We start from the raw sequence: 20,599 nt of genomic DNA, 5'->3' as shown, positions 1-20,599 counted from the left end.
TCAGGTAACAAAACCGTCATAATATTCTCTGCTTCTGTCTTCCTAAAGAAGTCACTGATATTTGAATTTCATTGTAAAGTCAACTTTGTTCAGGGTCTGTTTTCATGACAGAGGCATACTTTTTTTTGTTGTTGGATTGTCCCCCCTTTTTCTCCTCAGTTGTATCTGGCCAATTACCCCACTCTTCCAAGCCGTCTCGGTCGCCGCTCCACCCCCTCTGCTGATCCAGGCTGCAGACTACCACATGCCTCCTCCGATACATGTGGAGTCACCAGCCACTTCTTTTCACCTGACAGTGAGGAGTTTCACCAGGGGGACATAGCACGTGGGAGGATCACGCTACTCCCCCCCCCCCAAACAGGCGCCCCGAGTGACCAGAGGAGGTGCTAGTGCAGCGACCAGGACACATACCCACATCTGGCTTCCCACCCGCAGACACGGACAATTGTGTCTGCAGGGACGCCCAACCAAGCCGGGGGTAACACGGGATTCGAACCGGCGATCCCCGTGTTGGTAGGCAACGGAATAGACCGCTACTCCACATGGACACCCTAGAAGCATACATTTTGTTTTACCGGCCAGTGTCTTCAAATGTGTCGTGACACACTGGACTAGTTCTCAAGTCAATCTGTGTGGTCAACTTCATTATCCTGCAGCGATAATGGAACTTTGACGAACAAATAAAAACCGACTAATTGTTCTCTGTGATGGATTCATTGAACGCTACCATTTTGTTTCCACCGGGGTCCTTAAAATGCAAATACACAATGATAGACATCACACAGAAAACGCCAATAAACATACACAAGCACAGGCAAGCCCTCACACGCGCCCGCACACACACACACACACACACACACACACACACACACACACACACACACACACACACACACACACAACTCTTTATACAGGATTACCCATCTCAAGCAAGTTTCAAGTCTCTGCAAGTTAATTTTCATTCCGTACTGAAAGGAATCAAACCAGTGACTCTGTGACAAAAATACAAAATGCAGTGGTACACTTTGTGCAATGGTCAGGAGCACTGCAATATGTGTACATGTGATTTGTATTAAACGGGCTAAAAACATGCAAAAACAACAAAATAGCCCTTTAATATTTACCCTTCACTAGTTCAGATAGTGCACTGCCCTGACAAGGGCAACACTGGTGTGGGGAGCGAAGAACAGGTGAGGCAATGTACTGCAAAACCAGAGCCTTTAGCAACACACTGACCCCGTTTCTTTCTATTCAAGGTCCTTGCGTCAGTGCCAGCGAATTTGTGGGTTAGATTAGAGATGTGAAGTTAGAGTCCACAGCATTGTTTACCGTAGGTGTATGATGCTGGGCAGCTGCTCCACGTCCCCCAGGTAGTTGGCTAGCCAGCTCATTGTGTTGCTAACCCCGGAAGTGTCCAAGGGCACCGACTCCGTGGCGGTGAAGTTCTCCCTTTTGATCCTCTCCGGGGTCGCCTCGATGATGTGCTCTGCCAGAGTCATCATGTTCACCTGTTTAATGGGGATTAACAGACGCCAATGAGAACATGTCTAGCCTCATTCAGGTCACTATATGTCGCTTCAGTGGTGATGAGCTGTTTTGGAAATGGTGCAAGGTATAACTGCCTCAAGTGATGATCGTTTTCCAAAATGCTGGGCACAAAATGTTCACAGAAAAGGAAATTATCTTTTGGGAATGACTGAAATGTATAACAGAGGGGAGGCTCATGATGATATTGTTCTAGGGAAGAATCCTAATCCAGCTCAGTGGAGTGGTAAGACGGAGATGGATGGCCAGATGAATCCCCTGGCAAAGATGGGATCAATGAAGGGAGTTTATTATGTGGTGATGAAGGTTGAGAGAGAGTGCAAGACAGGTCTAGTGTGTGTGTGTGTGTGTGTGTGTGTGTGTGTGTTGTTTGTCCTCCCCAGTTCAGGAGACACACATGAAAGAAGTATTGGTGTTGCACAGCCGTCAATTCCAATCTATAGCCCATTTTGTCATGTTGACTTCTCTAGAAAACCCTAATGTAGCACAATATATGCCGTCATTTTAGAGTGGTGCCAATTTAGTAAGGTTTTTATACTACATGTACTTTTTTTTTTATTATTTTCCCCTTTTTTCTCCCCAATTGTACTTGGCCAATTACCCCACTCTTCTGAGCCGTCCCGGTCTCTGCCCCACCCCCTCTGTTGATCCGGGGAGGGCTGCAGACTACCACATGCCTCCTCCGATACATGTGGAGCTGCCAGCCGCTTCTTTTCACCTGACAGTGAGGAGTTTCACCAGGGGGACGTAGCATGTGGGAGGATCACGCTATTCCCCTCAGTTCCCCCTCCCCCCTGAACGACCAGAGGAGGTGCTAGTGCAGTGACCAGGACACATACCCACATCCGGCTTCCCACCTGCAGACAAGGCTAATTGTGTCTGTAGGGATGCCCGACCAAGCCGGAGGTAACACGGGGATTTGAACCGACGATCCCCGCGTTGGTAGGCAACGAGGTGGACCACCACACCACCCAGACACCCATTAAATGTAGATGTTGCCAGAGGGGGGGGTATAATATGGATATTCCATGTGTCCTCAAGCCATTTCTAACATGTTTCCATTCAAAAAGGTCTCACTGTGTCATGACTGGACAGAGTTAGAGAATGGGTGGCTCCTGTGAGAATTAAACCCCTCAGTCTCTACAGTGCTTATAGGGGGGGGGAAAAAAATCACGATTTTCTTTTAATCACAATTTTTCAAGTCATGATTGTTTTTATCCACCAGTGATGTCAGTGGTGGACAATCAGTGATCATGGAAACTACAACCGTTATTTCCTGGTTTGCAGCCACTTTCAGTGGGCTACATCAAAATAAATTGTGTAAGAAAATGCGGATAACAACACTACGTACAGCTGTTGTGAATGCCACTGAATGCCTTATAAAGATGACAATTCACAGATTGTCCATCAGTGCCAACAAGGCAGACACAGTTTCGGTGGTGTTTCAGACACAGAGAAGACTGTTCAGTAGTGTGACTGCTTATGGAGTGTTATCCTTACAACATAAATAGAGGGATAATGTTGATAATCGTGATCGCTTCCCTTTAAGCTACATTCTGTTGACTGAGTTGTAATGTACCACAAAGAGAAGCCAGAGCTAAGTTACGTTTCTGACCTGGAGGTCGTCCATCTGCGTGAGACAGTCCTGGTTCTCCAGATCTTCCCGATAGGAAAGCAGCTCCGTGTCTACCATTTCTCTGTCTGACATCACCAACATGCCCAGCTGCTCCCGCTGACGTAGCCGGCTGGCCAGCTTCTCCTTCCCCAGACTACTGCCTCCACCTGCCGTGGACCCCTTCCTCCCTGAGCCGCCGCTGGAGAAACTCTCCCTGGAGCTCCATCTGGCCGTCCCTGTGCTGGCCCCTCCGGCCAGGCCCTTGTCTGAGCTCAGGCCCTCTGAGGACATGCTCTTAGGGCTGGAACTTGTCAGCTTGTGGAGCTGCTGATGTTCCAGGCTCAGGGGGACCGACATGGCCTTGTCAGGTCGGCTCTGAAACAGTTCTGGGTTGGGTTTATGTTTTTTGGCCTGTGGGAGGTCTCTCTGGCCCTCGCTGCTGTAGTAGTTGGAAGGCTCTGACCTTGGCCTTCTCAAGTCTGCAGGAGGTTTAGAATATGACATTTAGTGTCAGCAATAATGTGTAACTAAAGAAACAATAAGCAAAGGAATTTGCCATTCAAGGCAAAGGCGAGCATGCTGAGTGGAGGATTGTTAGGCTTCATCAGCACAACTACAGTTGAACCCGCTAAGAATCCCCTTGATTTCTGAGCCTAGGGACAAACTGATGTACCCAAACCCAATGGCTGTAGCTCTTGAACACATTTGAATATATGCATAATAATCATGGTCTCCTTAAAAAGACAACCCCTTGTAATTTGCTCCTGGAATGTCAGATTTAACCTAAATATTGCTGAAATGCAGTTGCATGAGCTCAAAACACAGTAAATTGAATTTTATCTTTGCCCAAAACAGAGATCTTTATTTGAGGAAAAATAACTTCCTTTGCCTTTGTTTCTTGAGCCTACAACTCAGTTGAGCTATTGCCATAGGTCTTACCAGCTGCCTCTTCAAAACTGATGACATATTGATGATATAGTACACAAATAGAAGCACTGATTATTTTTACTATGGATATGCATAGGCAGACCTCCAAAATGGGAGTAAGGTCTGCACACTGAATTGCTCCCAAAAGCTTTTTTATTCAGCCATGTTTCCAAATAAAATAGCTTCAGGGAGCAATTTAGTGCGCAGACCTTACCTCTTCATTCTAGTTTTGCCATTTGTGTCTTGCATCTTAATATTTTCTGGATGTGTGCATACTTGGTTCTTCTTCTGGAGTTTAGATTTCCAAAATGCCAATTAGAAGTCTTCAAATAACCACAATACCCAAAGAAGTTATGGGGTGTGCACAAGACAACATATTTTACATACCTTCCATCTAGATGGCCATGTAGAAGGTTAACTGAGTCTGATGGCATAAACAGTACTCCACTGACCTGGGTTGAGGGTGGTGGTGCTGGAGGTGGTTGTGGTGGTAGCAGCGCATCCTTTCTTCCCGCCGGGTGCAACCATGCTGTCGTTGGCCCAGTTGACCATCCAGCTGTCGGCGGTGGGGGCATCGGGGGCCGGGGAGAAGGACATGCGGGTTGTAGGTGGGAGGGAGGTTGGAGGCTGCTGCTGTTCCTCCCTCTGTAGCTGCTCCAGACACTCAGCCAGCTTGGTGTGCCCACGGGAGCGGGCGATAGAGAGGGGCAAACGCCCCAGAGAGTCCGGGATGGCCAGAGCCCGCCGGTCCCATTTATAAAGGACCACTGCAGCCTCCAGATGACCCAGAGCACACGCCCACATCTGTACAGGAAACAGATGGGTGAGACAGTTAAAACAAACAAACAAACAAACAAAAAAACAATCAAATCAACAAGCACAGAATAAATGAGTTCTTTAAAGAGGCACCCCGGTAACTTCCTGGAATTCAGCAAAATTTTTTGTTTCACTTGTCGCAAAGACAACCAAGGTTTTACAAGCCCAAGCTGAAAAGATTACTATGGAGGGGCGTCCGGGTAGCATAGCGGTCTATTCTGTTGCCTACCAACACGGGGATCACCAGTTCGAATCCCCGTGCTACCTTCGGCTTGGTCGGGCATCCCTACAGACACGATTGGCCGTGTCTGCAGGTGGGAACCCGGATGTGGGTATGTGTCCTAGTCGCTGCACTAGCGCCTTCTCTGGTCGGTCGGGGCGCCTGTTCGGGGGGGAAGGGGGAACTGGGGGTAATAGCGTGATCCTCCCACGCACTACGTCCCTCTGGTGAAACTCCTCACTGTCAGGTGAAAAGAAGCGGCTGGCGACTCCACATGTGTCGAAGGAGGCATGTGGTAGTCTGCAGCCCTCCCTGGATCAGCAGAGGGGGTGGAGCAGAGACCGGGGCGGCTTGGAAGAGTGGGCTGATTGGCCTGATGCAACTGGGGGGGAAAAAGGGGGGGAAATCCAAAAAAAAGAAAAAGAAAAAGAAGAGGAGCTATGTTCCCAGTGGCAGAAAAAAATGGATAGAGGAAACAAGGCTTCTCGGGAACTGATCTAGATGGTGACTGTGTTGTTCTCCCATAGCCATCACACTATGTGACCAAAATGAATTCAATGACATCTTAAAGCAAAAAAGTTCCCTCGTGCCACTTTAGAATTTAACTGTGAAAATGTCATCGCTCGCCGCGGGGTTAGTTAGCTCTTTCTTATTTGTACAAACAGTTCCCCCTCAAAAGAAACTCGAGTTTGCTCTCATTGTTTAGAGACTCAAGAGAGGAGCTCTCTTACCAGAGGCGTGCAGGAAAAGTGGTCCACATTGAGAGGGTCCACCTCCAACTCCAGGTCAATGCTGTCAGCATGCTTGGTGCTGTTTGGATGCCAGGAAAGAATTATTATCTCAGTTCTAATTACTGTAACTGCCAACTACATCGGCTCTAACAAACAAATGTGACATTTATAAATCTCTCAAGTATTCAACACCTGACATTTAAAACTCCAAGCAAAGTCATATTAACATCTTACCGCCATTTAATGAGGGTCTGAATTAGAGTGGCGTAGCCCTGGCCTGCAGCCAGGTGGAGGAGCGTCATGCCTCGAAAAGTCTTGGAGTGGATCAAATGTTTGGATTTGGCCCAGCAGGCTCGGCTCATCATCTTCTCGCAGACCACCACCACACGGCTCTCAAAAGAGCTGCTGGCTTGGCTCTGAGCGGATACACACTGAAACACAGAAGAGGCATTAGCTGGTGTCATTTTACAGTTTTTAAAAATATAATCTAAAAGTAAAACTTGCTCAGAACATGAGATGTGGTGTGGGCAATATTCGCCGTTTTTTACAGACACGCCTTCATTTATCAACATGCTACTTACACTACCGTTCAAAAGTTTGGGATCACCCAAACAATTTTGTGTTTTCCATGAAAAGTCACACTTATTCACCACCATATGTTGTGAAATGAATAGAAAATAGAGTCAAGACATTGACAAGGTTAGAAATAATGATTTGTATTTGAAATAAGATTTTTTTTACATCAAACTTTGCTTTCGTCAAAGAATCCTCCATTTGCAGCAATTACAGCATTGCAGACCTTTGGCATTCTAGCTGTTAATTTGTTGAGGTAATCTGGAGAAATTGCACCCCACGCTTCCAGAAGCAGCTCCCACAAGTTGGATTGGTTGGATGGGCACTTCTTTGAGCAGATTGAGTTTCTGGAGCATCACATTTGTGGGGTCAATTAAACGCTCAAAATGGCCAGAAAAAGAGAACTTTCATCTGAAACTCGACAGTCTATTCTTGTTCTTAGAAATGAAGGCTATTCCATGCGAGAAATTGCTAAGAAATCGAAGATTTCCTACACCGGTGTGTACTACTCCCTTCAGAGGACAGCACAAACAGGCTCTAACCAGAGTAGAAAAAGAAGTGGGAGGCCGCGTTGCACAACTGAGCAAGAAGATAAGTACATTAGAGTCTCTAGTTTGAGAAACAGACGCCTCACAGGTCCCCAACTGGCATCTTCATTAAATAGTACCTGTTAGAGCCTGTTTGTGCTGTCCTCTGAAGGGAGTAGTACACACCGGTGTAGGAAATCTTCAATTTCTTAACAATTTCTCGCATGGAATAGCCTTCATTTCTAAGAACAAGAATAGACTGTCGAGTTTCAGATGAAAGTTCTCTTTTTCTGGCCATTTTGAGCGTTTAATTGACCCCACAAATGTGATGCTCCAGAAACTCAATCTGCTCAAAGAAGTGCCCATCCAACCAATCCAACTTGTGGGAGCTGCTTCTGGAAGCGTGGGGTGCAATTTCTCCAGATTACCTCAACAAATTAACAGCTAGAATGCCAAAGGTCTGCAATGCTGTAATTGCTGCAAATGGAGGATTCTTTGACGAAAGCAAAGTTTGATGTAAAAAAAATCTTATTTCAAATACAAATCATTATTTCTAACCTTGTCAATGTCTTGACTCTATTTTCTATTCATTTCACAACATATGGTGGTGAATAAGTGTGACTTTTCATGGAAAACACAAAATTGTTTGGGTGATCCCAAACTTTTGAACGGTAGTGTATATGCAAGAGGATGGTGGTATTTACCTGCGACTGACTGTTGTTTCCTCCCCCTCCTCCTCCACCACCACCTCCTGCTCCACTCCCTGCTCCTCCTGCTCCTCCCCCGGCCCCAGCACTCCCTCCGCTGCTCTGCTGCTGGTGACTGGCCATCTCTGCCATCCTCCTCTCCATCTGCTCCAGGCGCTCCAGGATGGACATTCTGAACTGGTTATCTGGGAAAAAGAGAGGAGCACAGATCAAGAAGACATCAGCACACACACACACACACAAAATATGGCTGTCTTTACTGTGGCTGCCGCAAAACAGCCGCGAAATGGTCACACGGTGTGCAAGCTGCAGCAGATACAGTATGTTGTTCTGAAGTGCACTGCACCACATTAAGTCTATTGCAATCACTCAGGGCTTGATAAAATCAGACATGCAATGCAATATCCAAGAACACGTGCAAAGCCATCTTTGAGCTGCTATGCATTTGACGCACAGTTCATTTCACCAGTTTCCGCAGGAAGACATAAAACTCGGGGCACAATTACCATTACTCTCCTCAGAACATTCACGATAACAATAGCATCAATCATTAAACTTCATCAAAACAATTGGCTTTACTAAAATAACCTTTAAAAGCCATCAATCATTCACTAATGGCTACCAGCACAGCACTCCTTCCTCCATCTCTCGCCCACCACTCCATCAACACAGCCCCGGCAGGCTCATACAGCCTGAATGATCGGCCAGTGAGTGGGGGCTTGTTGAATGTGTCCACCCCTTAACACAGGGTCCTCAGACAAGCTCTGGGGGGGGGGGAGTCTGCAGATGAAGGCCCTTACCCACTGATTAAGTACAGGCCCATTATAATCAAGGTCTCCAATTGCATCTATACCACCCCCTCTACAGCTGTGGAGAAGGCTCCAAAGGCTGATACAGTAGGAGGGCTAAGAGGCTGGCTCTGCATACTCAATCACAGACAGCACCTGTATCAGGGTCCTTGAAAAGCCAGCCTTTCCCCCATGCCTTGATGGATGGAGTTGTACTGGGGACGCACTGCAACTCCAGGCTGGCTGAGAGACTGTCTCCTGCTCCGCACTGTTGATCAATGTGGTTTCAAAAGAAGAGTATAACTCTTGCAACAGAGGTGTTTTTTTTTTGTTTTTTTTTTAGAAATAGAAAACATACTGCATAATTTAAGACCTGTGTGGGGATAGGGCAGAGCAATAACTGTAAACTGTCTTTAGTCTCCAGTCTTCAGAGAGTGGGTCTATGTATTAAAGCTGTAAAGTTACACATGTTGCACAGATGTACATTTCGATGGCTTGGGGTCTAAAATTGATGGGGCGAGTAAGAGTGCTGCACACGGACTGAAGATGAGATTATGAAGTCCACTGCAAACACTTCTTCTCTAATGTGCCTTGCTCCTGAAGGTTTGTGAGAGTCCGATGCAAAGGTAGAAGGCCCACTAAAACATCTCACAATTTTCAGACACACACACACAGTGTATTGTGCACAGATAGTGGGGTGGGCACAGGAAGACCACTGCAGCATGGAGTGTAGAACACTGCATTAGCATTCCCCATTTAGCCACAGTGAGGCCGTTTCTGTGGCAACCTGCTGCCGAGCGGTAACTAGGCGACAGGAACATGCCTGTGTGTGTGTGTGTATGGTCTGCCTGTGTGCTATTGGCTTATTGATGAATTGCAGGAGATGGACTCAGAGTACCGGCAAAAATGGGTTGAGAAAAGCAAACAATGGGGAAAAAATGGGGCTCATAAATCGCGCTGTGCACGCTCTCTGCTCGGTGTTGACGTGGTGGGCAGGCGCCCCGCTATCCAAGCAGGGAGCCTGCACAGCACGACCCAGTGACATTTGCGCTTTGTGCCATCTTGGCAGGCGGAGCGCTTTAGGCTCAGCAGAGAGCTAATGTCACGGTCGGCCTTCCTCACATGCCAATATAAAAGAGGTCAAGTAACTGCTACTATTATGCGGCACGGCGTAATGTCACCGGCTGGAAAATTACTGCTATCACTGACAGCATACTTTGCAGTGAAGAAGGCACGCTGATGCCGGCGATGATGATGAGATCCTGTCAACTTTACTGTACACTGCCTTGCTCACTCTTAAAGTGACCCTGCTGTCAGTTGGATCAGCGGCGCTAGCTGACGTCGACCAACAAAGACACTTGGTGTGTTTGCAGTGTTTCCTCCCTCGCGGGGCCTCATCTTCACCTCTCTACACCACAGTGACTCATGGAGGTGAGGTGGAGGGCTGAGGGTAGTGTGTGTGTGTGTGTGTGTGTGTGTGTGTGTGTGTGTGTGTGTGTGTGTGTGTGTGTGTGTGTTTATCTCTATATGTATCGAGGGTGTTGGGGGATGGGAATGGGGGGGGGGCTGTCTAGGCACAGGGTGATGCTTGTTCTCTCTCTCCTTCCCTCAGAGAGACAGAGAGAGAGAGAGCGACAGAGAGAGAGAGAGAGAGAGCGACAGAGCAACAGAGAGAGAGCGAGAGAGAGAGAGATGGTAGTCCGGGGTAGTTGGCTGACATGTCTTTGTTCAGACCCATTGCTGCAGTGTGCTGCAGTGCAGATGATGTCATCTCCACCTGCTGCCTGCTGCTCCGAATGCGATGCACGCCTACTGCAGAGGGGGGGGGGGGGGTTAGGCAGGAAGGTGGAGAGGGAGGCGAGGCAGGAGAGCAGGCAGCCAAACAGGGCTGAAAAAACAATGTGACGTTGCCAGCGCCCGCCCGCCGTCCCTCGTGACGGCGTGTGGCAACAGACGTGGTCAATCTCAAACACTTTTAAGGCAGCCGGACGACACTTCACGTCTGACACGAAGCCAATTGAGCTCCTCCGTCTCAAGCCTTTAAAATGTACTGTTCAAACACACACACACACACACACACACACACACACACACACACACACACACACACACACACACACACACACACACACACACAGGGCAGGGCTTGGGTTCAACAATCTGAATCGAGGGTCAAAGGACAGGGCGTGCCGTAGACTGAGCAGAATGTGACTGTGATTGTAAAGCCCTCTGGGACCAAACTGACATTTGGGGCTACACAAATAAATCTAATGTGTCTTGACTTCAGAGACCGAGGCAGGTCTGGTCGCCGTCCAAAGACTGTAGAACGCACTTTGTGGTAATTTGTCAGCCGGTAAACTGGATGTTGGTGGATCTGCTGACCTCCTTGATACAGCTGACTGGCCTTTCTCTTTGCAGATGACACTGCCATGCATCTTTAGGTGTGTATCATTGCATCTTTAGGTGTGTATTATTGCATCTTTAGGTATGTATCATTGCATCTTTGGGTGTGTATTACTGCTTCTTTAGGTGTGTATTATTGCATCTTTAGGTGTGTATTATTGCATCTTTAGGTGTGTATTATTGCATCTTTAGGTGTGTATTACTGCATCTTTAGGTGTGTATTATTGCATCTTTAGGTGTGTATTACTGCATCTTTAGGTGTGTATTACTGCTTCTTTAGGTGTGTATTACTGCTTCTTTAGGTGTGTATTATTGCATCTTTAGGTGTGTATTACTGCATCTTTAGGTGTGTATTACTGCTTCTTTAGGTGTGTATTATTGCATCTTTAGGTGTGTATTACTGCATCTTTAGGTGTGTATTACTGCTTCTTTAGGTGTGTATTATTGCATCTTTAGGTGTGTATTATTGCATCTTTGGGTGTGTATTATTGAGCATGCATCAAGACACTTTAGATGTTTACATCCCTTAATATACAGCATGCTCTACCGTGTGAATTTAACCTGAAATATGACTACCTTTAAAATTCAAATAAAGGAATTAAAAAAAAAAAAAACCTGCAGCAGCGTTCACTCTTAACAGATTTTTATTGCTGAACCCATCACTGATATTGTCTATTTTTCACTGAAGGTTTTCTACTTTTCAAACAGCTTCCACAGTTAAGTGTGCAAAGTACTTCAAACCTTGAATCCCTTTGATGTTAGTGATAATTGTTGTTAGTGGTAATTGTTAATGATAATTGCCCCTGAATGACAGTGACTATAATGCTAAATGAGGAAACGCTAAAACTGGAGTAATACCTCAGCTCTACTTCATAGTCCCACAGCAATGCAAAAAAAACGTCCATCATATTTGATATGCAACCTTGTGATTAATCTTAAATTCTTACCTTTTTAAAAACAACTAAAACACTGTAAATGTTACAAGATAGTTTCATGTTTCTGACTTCAGATTTTGACACAATATATCCGTACAAGAGGAAATCTCTCATCTAATAGTAGATGAGAGAACAGATGTCCGGGGGGCGCGGTGGTCTATTCCGTTGCCTACCAACACAGGGATCGCTGGTTCGAATCCCCGTGTTACTTCCGGCTTGGTCGGGCATCCCTACAGATACAATTGGCCGTGTCTGCGGGGGGGGGGGGGGGGAGCCGGATGTGGGTGTGTCCTGGTCGCTGCACTAGCGCCCCCTCTGGTCGGTCAGGGCGCCTGTTTGGGGGGGGGGGGACTGGGGGTGATAGCGTGATCCTCCCATGTGCTACGTCCCCCTGGTGAAACTCCTCACTGTCAGGTGAAAAGAAGCGGCTGGTGGCTCCACATGTATGGGAGGAGGCACGTGGTAGTCTGCAGCCCTCCCCGGATCGGCAGAGCGGGTGGAGCACCGATTGGGACGGCTCCGAAGAGTGGGCTAATTGGCCGGATACAATTGGGGAGAAAAGGGGGGGGGGGATCAAAAAAAAAAACAACTTCCTTAATTCTAAAAAAAAAGAAAAGAAAAAGATGCTAAAACTGCATAAAAGTGAATACACATAGTGTGAACAGGCTGGCATCTCTTGCAATGATTTGTCTTCACCAAGAAGGGAACACTATGCGTAGCACCAAGTTATAGGAAAACACAACAACTTGATCCGACATGACAGAAGTTTTTTCAAACTGGGTCACAAGGGAGTAAATACATCTCTTGTTGTGATACCACGGCTTATTAAAACTTCTCTTGTGGTACAGGGACTCATCAGATACCGGTGTGAAATCTGGTCCAAAAATACTGATGAACAAGCCAAACACTGTCCTCCGAGAGACACAAATCTATGGTGGATTCAGCATGGGACCAACAGGAAGAGTAAAGCATTGTGGGCCCTATTACTTCTGCTCGATAGCTACAGGGTCAGTGGCATGCTTACTCTGCGATGGCCATCTGAGAGAAACACTGTTGTTGTGTCCAAACACCCAAACTACAGCTATAGTACATACTATATAGTACATACTATATAGTACATACTATATAGAACATACTATATAGAACATACTATATAGAACATACTATATAGTACATGCTATACAGAACATACTATATAGAACATACTATATAGAACATACTATATAGTACATGCTATACAGAACATACTATATAGTACATGCTATATAGAACATGCTATATAGAACATACTATATAGTACATGCTATACAGAACATACTATATAGAACATACTATATAGTACATGCTATATAGAACATACTATATAGTACATGCTATACAGAACATACTATATAGAACATACTATATAGTACATGCTATACAGAACATACTATATAGTGCATGCTATATAGAACATACTATATAGTACATGCTATACAGAACATACTATATAGAACATACTATATAGTACATACTATATAGAACATACTATATAGTACATGCTATATAGTACATACTATATAGAACATACTACATAGTACACACTATATAGAACATACTATATAGTACGTACTATATAGAACATACTATATAGAACATACTACATACTATATAGAACATACTATATAGTATGTACTATATAGAACATACTATATAGTACATACTATATAGAACATACTACATAGTACATACTATATAGTACCCACTTTTAAGTGTGCTAGATTACAATGTTTGTAGGATGGAAAAATATCGTGTACTGAAAATACATGGATGTATACTATTTTTTACCACCCCCCCTTTTTCTCCCTAGTTATATCCGACCAATTACCCCACTCTTCCGAGCTGTCCCGGGCTCTGCTCCGCCCCCTCTGCTGATCTGGGGAGGGCTGCAGACTACCACATGCCTCCTCCCATGCACCTGGAGTCGCCAGCCGCTTCTTTTCACCTGACAGTGAGGAGTTTCGCCAGGAAGACGTAGCGTGTGGGAGGATCACGTTATTTCCCCCAGTTCCCCCTCCCTCCGAACAGGCGCCCCCAACCGACCAGAGGAGGCAGTAGAGCAGTGACCAGGACACATACCCACATCCAGCTTTCCACCTGCAGACATGTCCGATTGTGTCTGTAGGGATGCCCGACCAAGCCGGAGGCAACACGGGGATTCAAACCGGTGAACCCCCTGTTGGTAGGCAACGGAATAGACCACTACGCTACACGGATGCCACAGATATATACTATTTTTGCAAAAAAAAGAAGAAAAAAAAAGAATCGAATAGACACTAATCACGAAGAAAATGGTGATTTTCTGTGGTTACCATGGAGATATAGGTTGTGCAAGCCGTATCTGCATGCAGCCACTTTTTTTATTTCTAGTTTTTCCTCTTATCCCACCCGATTAACCCAATGGCATATGGCCAGAACTCTTGTTGAATAACTCCCCTGGCTCACGTTTCCACAGGAAGGAGATAGTCGTAACACCAGCTTCCTTCAAACTCGTGTCGGCTGCTCTCGCCATTTTACACGCTGAAGCCTCGCACGGATTGCATCACCTTCAGGCCATGAAGGAGGCGTAGGGAGAATGCTTTCGGTTGCTTGGCTGCAGGCGCCCGGGTGGGCCAGAGGGGTCGCTGGAGAACGACGAGTCCCCGAACACTACACCGATCTACACCCACTATCCCTCGGGTAAGGGTGGCCTAATGAAGGCCTTACCCCGTGGACGCTCTGGCCGAGACCGGTTACAGAGAGTCTGGGATACGAACCTCCCAGCCACATGGCGAGCGGGTTGCAAGAACGGCGGGTTATTCCGCTCGGCCATCAAAGCCGCCACGTGCAGCCACTTTTATTGAGGATAATATGATACATTTATGCTGCTTACTAAAGGTATGTATGCAGTACACCGCATGTGGCTCCATTGTTGCTTCTCACTGGCTGCTCTGGAGTAACAGGTGTGTTGGTTTACTTCCCCAAAAACATCCCAGCGAGACACGAAACAGCTCTGAGATATGACAGCAACTCCACGAGACGATCCTGTCATCTGGGCTCTTCTGTTAATCAATCAATCTATCAATCAGTTGATCTATCTATCTAATCAAGGAGGGCATGCAGTTGTAAGAGAGCAGCCAGACGGGAGAGGTCTGAGGACGTCTGTGTAAATATTCAGAGGCTGGGTGGGGCGAGTTATTGGCCAGCGAAGGACAGCTCATCTTTCCTGGCTCAGAACCGTCAAGGATGAGCAGGAGAGGAGAGAATCTATTATCGGTGCCCCACAGCCTTAGGAGACACACGTGCACCTCCTTGTGCACATGCATGCCCATAAATATTCAGACACACACACACACACACACACACACACACACACACACACACACACACACACACACACACACACACACAGTTAACTGGCAGTCCCGGCCCAGTCTAGACACTGTATAATTGCAGGCTTTGCGACATGGCAGGTTTGAGGAGCATATAATGCACCTTTTAATACTTCGTTGTGATTTATTTGTGTTGACTGGCAGGCACGTGCAAGGTGTCAGGGAACTTTTCAGTTTCCAGTAAACAGTGAGTGTTAGGGGGCGTCCGGGTAGCATAGCGGTCTACTCTGTTGCCTACCAACAATGGGGATCACCGGTTTGAATCCCCATGTTACCTCCGGCTTGGTCGGGCGTCCCTACAGACACAATTGGCCGTGTCTGCAGTTGGGAAGCTGGACATGGGTGTGTGTCCTGGCTGCTGCACTAGCGCCTCCTCTGGTTAGTTGGGGCGCCTGTTCGGGGGAGGGGGGGTGAACTGGGGGGACTAGCGTGATCCTCCTACATGCTACGTCCCCCTGGTGAAACTCCTCACTGTCAGGTGAAAAGAAGCAGCTGGTGACTCCATATGTATGGGAGGAGGCATGTGGTCGTCTGCAGCCCTCCCCAGATCGACAGAGGGGGTGGAGCAGCGACCGGGACGGCTCGGAAGAGTGGGGTAATTGGCCAGGTACAATTGGGGAGAAAAAAAAGGGGGGGGGGAATAGTGAGTGTTCAACTTCCCCAGTATTTACATCTGCCTCCCACCATGATACATAAAGAAGCCATGAGGTGGGCTGGTTGGTCCTGTCACTGTACCCCTATACAGCAATGTACACACATTCAGTTAAACGAAGCTTGACAACTCATGAGAATTTAAAAAAAAAGTAGTTAGTACATTTGAGCCAACCATACTTAAGAGTCACAGACATACAATAGTTGAATTTTTTAAAAAACGTCCAAGGGGGATGGTGGGGTCTGATGGGTGGTTGGCAGAGGTTGGGAGCGCTTAATAAATGCTAAAATCACCTAAGATGTAGCCTTATAATATTTTCTTACACCAGTTGTGTCTAAAAACTATTGGAAAGTTCAGAAAAAGACATGTGTCTGGTGTGTAAGTCTCTAATAAGGACACCACTGACTTCGTGATACATAAGAACAGCCCTTCATTACAATATATCACATGTCAGGGGAATCAGCCATACTAAATTGTCCCTAGGTGTGACTGTGTGTGTGTGTGTGTGTGTGTGTGTGTGTGTGTGTGTGTGTGTGTGTGTGTGTGTGTGTGTGTGTGTGGGCCCTGTGATGGACTGGTGGCTTGTCCAGGGTGTCTCCCCACCTGCCGCCCAATGACTGCTGGGATAGGCTCCAGCATCCCGCGACCCTGATTAGGATAAGCGGCTTGGATAATGGATGGATGGACATAGCGCCGTTAACCAAAAGGGGATGGAAAGGGGCGTCCGGGTGGCGTGGCGGTCTATTCTGTTGCCTACCAACATGGGGATCACCGGTTCGAATCCCCGTGTTACCTCCGACTTGGTCGGGCGTCCCTACAGACACAATTGGCCGTGTCTGCAGGTGGGAAGCCGGATGTGGGTATGTGTCCTGGTCGCTGCACTAGCGCCTCCTCTGGTCGGTCGGGGCGCCTGTTCGGGGGGGACTGGGGATAATAGCGTGACCCTCCCACGCGCTACGTCCCCCTGGTGAAACTCCTCACTGTCAGGTGAAAAGAAGAGCGGCTGGCAAGTCCACATGTGGTAGTCTGCAGCCCCCCACCCCACCCCCCACCAGATCGGCAGAGGGGGTGGCGCAGCGACCGGGACGGCTCGGAAGAGTTGGGTAATTGGCCAGGTACAAGTGGGGAGAAAAAGGGGGAAAATCAAAAAAGCAGAAAAAAAGGGGGCGGGGGGGGGGGACGGTGGATGGGAATTGGATAAAGGATTGTTTTTGATGGCTTTGTTGAACAGAGGGGACGGGACAGCAGGCCGAGCTCCTCGTTTGTTTGGAGACATAACTCCAACGGACCCTTTCATCCCCTCAAATCCACCCCTGCAGATTTATGTCTGGGAAAAAGTACCGGTCTGCTGCAGTTATGTCTCCAAACAAACGAGGAGCTCGGCCTCCTGTCCCGCGTTTTCACATATTCTCAATCAAATGGTGTATTTGTCCTTTTTCCTTAAATGGCTGAAGGCTTATTCATGCACCGCCAGTGCGTGGGTCGACACCTCTAATCCTCGCTTCTGAAGCGGCGTTTGTGTTCACGCCAATCAAGCTCAGAGCTGGACCTCATTATTTTCCTGCAGCCAGCCAACTCTTCACCTGTTAGCCTTGCAGGACGGCACCGGTCCCTCCTCTCACCGGGTGTGTGTGAGAGCTGACTGACAGGCCGGGATCTGTGACCGGGAAGAGGAAGGGGCCGGCCCTCACAGCTGGGAACCATGGCTCTTTTTCAATCAAAGGCCGGCTTTACTTTGACGTACAGTAATGGCTTCGGGTTTAGTTCTGTCCGTCAATATTTTTCTCCCCGAAATTCCTGCAAGTGATTTTTTTACTCCCTTTAGTAGGGCGGCAATCAGAGATGTGAAGAGATCGCAAATCTGTCACAGCGGTGCAGCTAGCTTGACTCCCCTCGCTCAAAACAATTTGCAAACAGGATGCATCAGCAAAAACCTTTTACACAAGGCATTCCGCTCGAATGTCAACGTTTTGACTTTAAGCACATAAAAAATTCAACACAAGTAACGCTGGCTGGAGTCCAGCACCACCACCGTACCTCTCTTAAGAGTGCATCGACAAAATGTTGTGTGCAACAGATGAGTAAAAAGCATGAGCCATTTTTACACACAAAAGGAGCCCTTTTTGTGTGTGTGTGTGTGTGTGTCTCTAAATATGCAGCTGCTTCTCTTATTTATGTAGCTCAGGTGAACAGCATAACCACGTGGGGGATGAGTGATCTTTTCAGTCTAAAACCAGTCAGCTGAACAAGGGGACTCCTGACCCGATGGCACGTGTCCAGATATGTTGGTCAATATCAACACACTCAGCGCTCGATAGATCCTCCATACAACATGCCATGGTGCAGGGGAAAGGCTACAGCAGACTCACTGTCATCAAACATTGTACTAACCAAGACATACGGGCATGCAGTATTGGATTCTTGTCCTGCAAAGTGCGGCAGTTTGATGTTGTTTAGAGGCGCTCATTTGACAACAAGTGCAAATCGTTAGCTTGCTATTTGCATAGATAACTACATGCTGCTTAACTCCTCAGCCGCAGGCAGGAGAGCAAATCAGAGTGGACTGGAGAGATAAATTCAATGATGAACCAATCTGGTACAACACCCTACGGCCGGGGGGCCAGGACGCCCCCCAAGCTTTCCATTAATAGTGAGACAACACAGTTTTACTGAACACATTTTACTAAACACATCCACGGGGCACTTCTTTTTAAACACGGCACGTGGGATTAGAATTTAGACATTTGACATAAAGCCCTCCGGAGCGCTTTGCAGAAAAAAGAAAAAAAAATTAGCAGAAAAGCACCTTTGTACTGCAATTTAATCCTCTTTCTTCTGTGCAGTGTCACCACCCGGCCATTTCACCTGACAGGAGAGACTGGGTCCTTAATGCAGTTCTAATAACACGCATAAGGAAAGAGATATGGACGACTTTCCAGACAGACTGAACTCACTACTACCGGCTTACCACACGCGACTCTCTGCTGACTTACTTTTACTTATCAGTTCTGACTTCCATGCTCAGACACAATAAAAGCATTGTCTCAGACATTTAGAAACGATAAGACAAGCAAGGTGAAATACAAATGAATACATTTTGCTGGCAAAAAAAAGAAGAAGAAAGTTGCTTACTTTAATGGGGTCATTCTAACTTCCCTGAGAACTTAACACGACAGACAATTTTCTCCCTCTCTCTCTCTCAGAAGGACCCTGTTTCCCATTCTCCATAGGTTTCCACAGGTTTAAACTCTCCAGTTTGGGGTGATCCATCTCATGGAGACACGAGCATTACCAAATGACTACTGATGCTTTTGTTGCCTCGATACGTGCACTATTTACTGCCACTACTATCGCCACACTGCAGCTGCAAGTACGGCTACCATGGTGTACAGACCTACAGTACTACTAAGAGGAACTTCCACACTGTTATTGTTATATTACTGGTACTAATGTTGCTCTGACTGCTCCAACTACTACAACTACTGTTACTGTTGAAGCCACTATTAGTACTGCAATACTACCTCCAAGTAGCTAGTATCGTGCAGCTTATACAACACACTGATTACACAGCCGATATTTGATTAAATAATAATAATGATATACTTGAATGCACTGATTGCACTGTATGACACCTTGCATAAAGTATTCACAAAAAGGCACGTGTTGCTATTATTACTCTTAACGGGGCACCATTAGGAAAATACCACAGAAACCAGGGAGGAAGCATTTTCAAACTTGGTTTAATCAACATCATAAGGGTGTCCTGCCCCCCCCCCCGCCTCAAATCAGTGAGCTGTTGGGTTATATCACCGTCATTTCTGTATTTAAGTGATGCGAGTGCATTGTACATTAATGCATTGTCCATAAGAATATGAAGAAAGTTAAAACATCCAAGAATGTACACGTGCAGCGGGGGAGCAACAGGTAGATAATTTTTTTTTAAAATAATAATAAAACAACGTGTTAAAGAAACATTATATCTTTTTTTGCCCCCCCCCAACAATCTTTAATAAGTTAACGGTTTTCTCCCACAGACAGGACAATAGAATTGGGACGCTTGGTCCCAGATGTGGCTGTTGAAAGAAGTGTGGTTCTGGATCTGTACTGGGGGGCAGCACTCGGTTCGGCAGCCTCCACTCTTTATTCTGCATCGGTGCGAACGAATTCAATTGGCAACAAGCGGTGAAAAGGTCACCCAACGATTATCTCAACTATATGCAACAGCAGCCTAACGAAGAAGAAGAAGAAGAAGAAGAAGAAGAAGAAGAAGAAGAAGAAGAAGCAGGCAGCTTGCACAGACAACTGGTGCTGACAGGCTGAGCCAAACAGCAGTCTGCGACAACCCTCCACACTGCGCTAGAGCTGGAGCCACTACTTTGGCCAACACGTGAAACAGCGTCTGCAGCCGGGGAGCCCGCCGCCGCCGCGCACACACGGTCGGCCCGTCCCGCTCCGGGTGGCGGGGGAAGCGCGGAAGAGTTCGGCGTCCGCCCCAACTCGTGGGGAGCCCGCTAAAGGTTCGCATCTCGGACACGCAACACGCCACGGTGGCGACCAAAGGCGGCTGTCCACTAGTCCCCGGCGCTGCCGTGCGTCTTCGGCGCTCTGCAACGGGGCGGTCGTGCGTCAAGAAAGACCCGTGCAGAAACGCGGTCACAACTAGAGGAGCCGAACCGAGGGACGGGGGGGGGGGGAGACAACGTCCCCCTCCTCGGTCTGACGAGAGCGAGTCGTGGCGGTGGTCGCGCTG

The 20,599-nt window shown here is 47.2% G+C and overlaps 1 protein-coding gene across 1 annotated transcript in view; it reads right to left on the bottom strand.

Moving 5' to 3' along the window:
* The window catches only part of camta1a (calmodulin binding transcription activator 1a), a 485,501-nt gene that overhangs the window by 10,033 nt on the left and 454,869 nt on the right, over positions 1 to 20,599 (bottom strand). Inside the window, exons 13-18 of the mRNA XM_056275500.1 lie at positions 7,659 to 7,846; positions 6,089 to 6,285; positions 5,855 to 5,933; positions 4,540 to 4,891; positions 3,161 to 3,321; positions 1,330 to 1,508 (exon numbers count right to left, since the gene is read on the bottom strand). Coding sequence (XP_056131475.1) covers positions 1,330 to 1,508; positions 3,161 to 3,321; positions 4,540 to 4,891; positions 5,855 to 5,933; positions 6,089 to 6,285; positions 7,659 to 7,846 — 1,156 coding nt within the window. The remainder of the gene's footprint in view (positions 1 to 1,329; positions 1,509 to 3,160; positions 3,322 to 4,539; positions 4,892 to 5,854; positions 5,934 to 6,088; positions 6,286 to 7,658; positions 7,847 to 20,599) is intronic.

This window comes from Lampris incognitus, chromosome 2, assembly GCF_029633865.1.
Source record: "Lampris incognitus isolate fLamInc1 chromosome 2, fLamInc1.hap2, whole genome shotgun sequence".
Lineage (NCBI taxonomy): Eukaryota > Metazoa > Chordata > Actinopteri > Lampriformes > Lampridae > Lampris > Lampris incognitus.
This window is presented reverse-complemented; position numbering and strand designations above follow the sequence as displayed.